The following is a 5,054-nucleotide window of genomic DNA, read 5'->3' as shown; positions in this document are numbered from 1 at the left end:
AAATAAAGAACTGATATGGACCCTATTCTACAATTTCAATCAACAGCAGTATAGAAACATTTAAGTCTCTCAGTACAATAAAACATATAAATTCAAAGACAAAAGTGGCTCTAGTATTACAATGAGTGATGGCTGAAGGAGTGGAAAAACTCAAGGTATGTTGTGTGAACCTGCCTTGCTCTGAAATAAAACCCATCTTGAAGACTGGGCAACCAAATCTATCCCCCATATGGAATGGGTTAACCCATTCGTGCTGGATGACGTGCTATCACGTCATGGGAATATTTTGCTCCTGAGATGACATCCTATCACATCATGATCTTTCCTTTTAAATACAAATTTTACATAGTCACTTATGTATATACTCATTGCACTTCCATTTGTTTAGACACATTGTTCTTGACTTATCAATAAAAATAAATTAAATAAAAAAACACGGCCCTAAAATTTTGACTGGCTGTAGGGCGCTCTGAGAAGTGTAGCGCAGTATTGCGCCGTGATAGATCTAGCACTAGGAGGCTGCATGTGCTTGTTATCTTCACAGCGGGAGCACCATTAAGCAAATAAACGGCCTGGCACAAATGGGTTAAGAGGCCTTAAAATGGTTTTATTTACATCATCTCTGTGACAAGAAAAATACAGTGATTGTTTTATTTTTATGTGTGTTTAATACCTGAACAGCAGAATATCATCCAGCTAAAAACAAATTCCTCTCACCCACTACTACTCATACATAGTGAATATAAGCCATAATTGCCCCTCTATACCCAACAATCTGGGCCCCAATAATAGGAGAGGACATGAAGTAGATCAAAGAAATTGTAGGGCAATATATGAAAAAAAAAAATTAATGTTGTTTCTTTACAGTTTACTCATTTACATGGTGTACCGTGTGCACAGCAATCATATTTGCCTCCACATGTCTGTTATGATGAAAAGGTCAATAAACATCCTGCACATCTATTCTGGCAAGATAGAGCTTGGACTAGATCATTATTTAGCAATATACCTGAGTATATTACCAATAATGCAGGTTTCTTTATACCTTTCTTCTCAGTCCTATGTCTATGTAAACAGCTAGATGCTACCAGATGTAATCAGCACTGGCACTAAGTGTAACCGTGGGAGAAGAACAAAGATATTCATTACTGCAATAGTATATTGGGGTGGCCTGATAATATACACATGAATGGATGCCATTCTTCCTCCTGGTGCTAGAAGAGTGTGTGCCTTTTATGTTTGGAATCCTAGGCTAAACCCATTTTGCTGAACATTACAGCAATTATTGTAATTATAATTGCATTGGCCATCATCAGTCACCAAATAGAGTCCTTACTCATAGTACAATAAAGAAACCCAATCATCTACTCTCCCACAACATCAAAAATGCTGTGAAGACAATCGTCATGTACAACATCGGGCAAAAGCTTGTGCTTCACATGCCACAACTCTGGTCCACAATGGGTTAATGTAAAAAGGCTTGTTTCATTAAATCAGTTGTCTAGATTTTACCATGCCATCAAATATGTGGAGAATGTTTGTTTCCCAGGGAGGGGGTAGGGTCTGGCAGTCCCCCCTCTCACAGGGAACCACAGGAGGTATAGCCACCTACATAATGTATATGATGATGTATATGGTGTGTATATTAGCGTATTTTATGAATTTCACTTCATATATTAACCCCACAATTTCCCTGATCTTTGAGCCCTCCCCTGCTATAGGAGATTGTAGGCTATAGGGGTTGAATAGCAGGTATTATTCTCTATGTGTGAGTAGTAGATGGAGAAAGCAATACATCACAGCACTATTTAGAAAATTATCCATGTTTTGACCTAAAACATGGATGCCATCCATTATGATACATACTCAGTTCTACAAAACCACACTTTCAGAATCATCAAAAATAAATATATATTATCATAAAGTGTCAGACAATCATGCATAATACCTAAAACATTCAAAAATATTTTCTGTTCAAGGAATCACAAGACGTAATTTTCATATGATGGAGTGAATGATGACCATGCAACAGCACAAAATAATCAGAAAAATCCCCAATTCATGGCTAACCACAGACCCAGTCACCCAAAAAGTTAACAATATGCTTGCCATGAGTGTTATGGGCCTACTGAGCCTATCCCAGGGCAACTACGCATCTCTTTTGCCTTCAACTCTCTGTCAAGCAACCCATATAAAGAGGAAGTGGCTGCATACTAAGAGGACAGGCATCCCACCCCTCCCTTCATGTGCACCCCAGGACAATGGCTGCATTTATTGGATTAAAGCATTTTATAACCAGGGTTAAAGTGCATCAAATCTAGTTTTCATTACCTAACATTATCCAATACTATCGCCACCCTCATAATGCAGTCTGATAAAAAATATAAAAACAAGTAAATTGCATTTACATATTTTTCACTTGCTGGTATTGAGATTAAACAAAATATAATTATTCTACACCCTTGTACAATATCATAAAAACGATAGATTAGAATTAACCCCTTTGCGACAATTTGACGTGATATCACACAATGAGAATAATTTTACCCGTATAACGCCCTATCACATCATGATCTCTCCCTCTAAATACATGTTTTATATAGCTGTGTGTGTGTGTGTGTGTGTGTGTGTGTGTGTGTGTGTGTGTGTGTGTGTGTGTGTGTGTGTGTGTGTGTGTGTGTGTGTGTGTGTGTGTGTGTGTGTGTGTGTATGTATATATATATATATATATATATATATATATATATATATATATATATATATATATATATATATATATATACTCATTGCAATTGCAGTTTCATGGACACATTTTTCTTGACTTATCAGAATAATGTAAAAAAAATATTAATAATAAAATAAAATAAAAATAAAATAAAGTCACCTCCCATGCTACTGGCTTCTTTTGATGTATAAGTATTTGTCAATACACCATCAATCAATCAATCTCATCAGATTAGAATGCCGTGGGTCAAAAGTGCTCTGAAAGGCACAGCACAGCATCGCGCTGGGAGATCTCTCTCACCTGGAAGCTGCGCCTGCTTGTTATCTTCCCAGCAGGAGCATTATTAGGCAAATAATCGTCCCATCACACAAAGTTTAACAAACAAGGAGACAACAATCAAAATGATAAACAAAATCATGTTCAAGTTACTTAGCATCCTGAAAAGTTGCTGGGCTGGGCCATATTTTACCTATTCATTGTAAGCATTGATAAAATATATTTGTGCTAAAAAATATTATTGACCACCGGCTTTGAAACCGAGGCCTTTGTCACCAAACTTTTTTCACAGGAATGCACTTTTGTTTTAAACCTACCCACTGTACATTTTATGATATATAATTTTATACTAGAACCATAAAGAGAAAAAGACAACTAATATTTAATTTCAGGATTTTCCTATCTATAGTTATGTCATATTGGTATATCTAAAGAAAAGCTGTAAGTTGCTAATACTTACTAAACCGGTATGTGTAACCATTTTTTTATCAACAGCAATATGTACAGAAATGCAAGTGACTTGACTTCAAGCAATCACTGTTGCCTCCATGCAAACTGGATATCTAGTTAAAGGCCAACAAAACTGTACCATATACCTTCTGGCATTATTTTAAAGCCTATGGACCTCTCAGGCAATTAATTTTGAACAATGAGCTGTACAATCTAACCATATCATATGTGGTTGAGATTTACTTGCCTTTTCTAGTGCTCCATATGCATGGAGACTTGAGGCTATGCCAGTATTGTGGCAGCAATTGGCTGATACTCCACCAAATTCACAACTATCAGCAAGGAACAACTATTGTGCATAAATACCATTATTGTATTTCAATTTGTACCAAGAGAGGATTCCCTTCTAAGATCCCAATATAGTCAAACTCACTCTTAACGTGTGGTGCTTATGTCTGAAAGTTGAATAAATGTCCAAATTCAGCCACTAGTGTATCTCGTTTACATTACAAAATTTGATCATCAAACTTTTCAATGCTTGTTATATTCTAATAATCATTCTTCTTTTCAAAATTCCGTCCATCGTTCTATATCAACAAACAAAGCAAAAATTAGAGTTTAAAAAAATGCAACATAGACGGGTAAAACACATGTATAATTTCAAAGTCCCAAATTACAAGACAAGCAAATAAAACTATATTGAATTATTAGCACTTTAGCACTTTAAAAACTGTGTGTGTTTCTCTACAACCAAACATCTTAGACTAAAACCAAACTACATATGGTTTATGGCATGTTTTGGAATCATACTATAACTGTTCTCCTTTCCTTATATTCCCCTTCGATCCTAAAGGATTTATAGCATTTCAAACATTTCAAGGTTCATTGATTTTCTCGTTATTTCTTTCACCATATCAATTATCTTTATATTTTTTAGTTCCATTCATATCAGACGCCAAGATTCTTTCTTTCCTCCATGTTTCGGGATACTACAAGAAGGAGAGGTTACTGTTTTCACCTAATTCTATATCTGTTCAGCGCTAAATAACATGTCGTTCCGTTCTGTTCATAAAGACATGAACAGAAAATATGAAAAACTGGGAAGAGTAAAGATTCCAAAGCAAAATATTGTATTCATCTGGCGAGTCACTCACGAACCCCCTATCGCCACTTAACAGTTTCCGGCACAACCCTTGTTTCTCTCTCTCAGCTATAGCTCTCTCTTCTTACCTTCCATGAAACCAGTCTTTACAGATATCACACTGTATCATAAAACGGGACAAATCCGTTGATTGTCCACATAAACAATAAATAACGTCTAACGCCATTTTGCTCAAAACAACACGCACGACTGATGAATATTATCTAATTTCCATTTTCTTTTGGAAAACCTTTCTTCTTCTCAAATCCATGATTTACCTTCAATTAATTATATCTATTATTATTTTAATGTCAAAATTATTTTAATCCGGTATATTTCTGGTTTGTGACAAATATTAAATTTCCAAAATAGCAAATGCGTCTAGGGAGCTCGAAAATTGCTCCCTTCGAAATGTAAACACTTTTATAGTATATAAAACAGAACATAACATGTGATACTGCA

At 35.5% G+C, this 5,054-nt stretch overlaps 1 protein-coding gene across 6 annotated transcripts in view; it reads right to left on the bottom strand.

Moving 5' to 3' along the window:
* Positions 1 to 4,812, bottom strand: part of LOC122247997 (lysine-specific demethylase 7B) — a 29,815-nt gene extending 25,003 nt beyond the window's left edge. For 4 of the 6 annotated variants that reach the window (XM_043007736.2, XM_086531492.1, XM_043007734.2 and 1 more), the window contains exon 1: positions 4,682 to 4,801. In XM_043007736.2, the coding sequence (XP_042863670.1) occupies positions 4,682 to 4,779 (98 nt within the window). In that variant the 5' untranslated portion in view covers positions 4,780 to 4,801. Of the gene's footprint in view, positions 1 to 4,681 lie in introns of all 6 variants that reach the window. The other 2 variants (XM_086531491.1, XM_043007735.2) reach the window with 1 other exon arrangement.
* Between the last annotated feature and the right edge of the window lie 242 nt (positions 4,813 to 5,054).

Source organism: Penaeus japonicus, unplaced genomic scaffold, assembly GCF_977035675.1.
Source record: "Penaeus japonicus unplaced genomic scaffold, GWHDUDI00000001_assembly GWHDUDI00000035, whole genome shotgun sequence".
NCBI classification, from domain to species: domain Eukaryota; kingdom Metazoa; phylum Arthropoda; class Malacostraca; order Decapoda; family Penaeidae; genus Penaeus; species Penaeus japonicus.
Note: the sequence above shows the minus strand (reverse complement) of the source record. Positions and strands in the feature narration are given on the sequence as shown.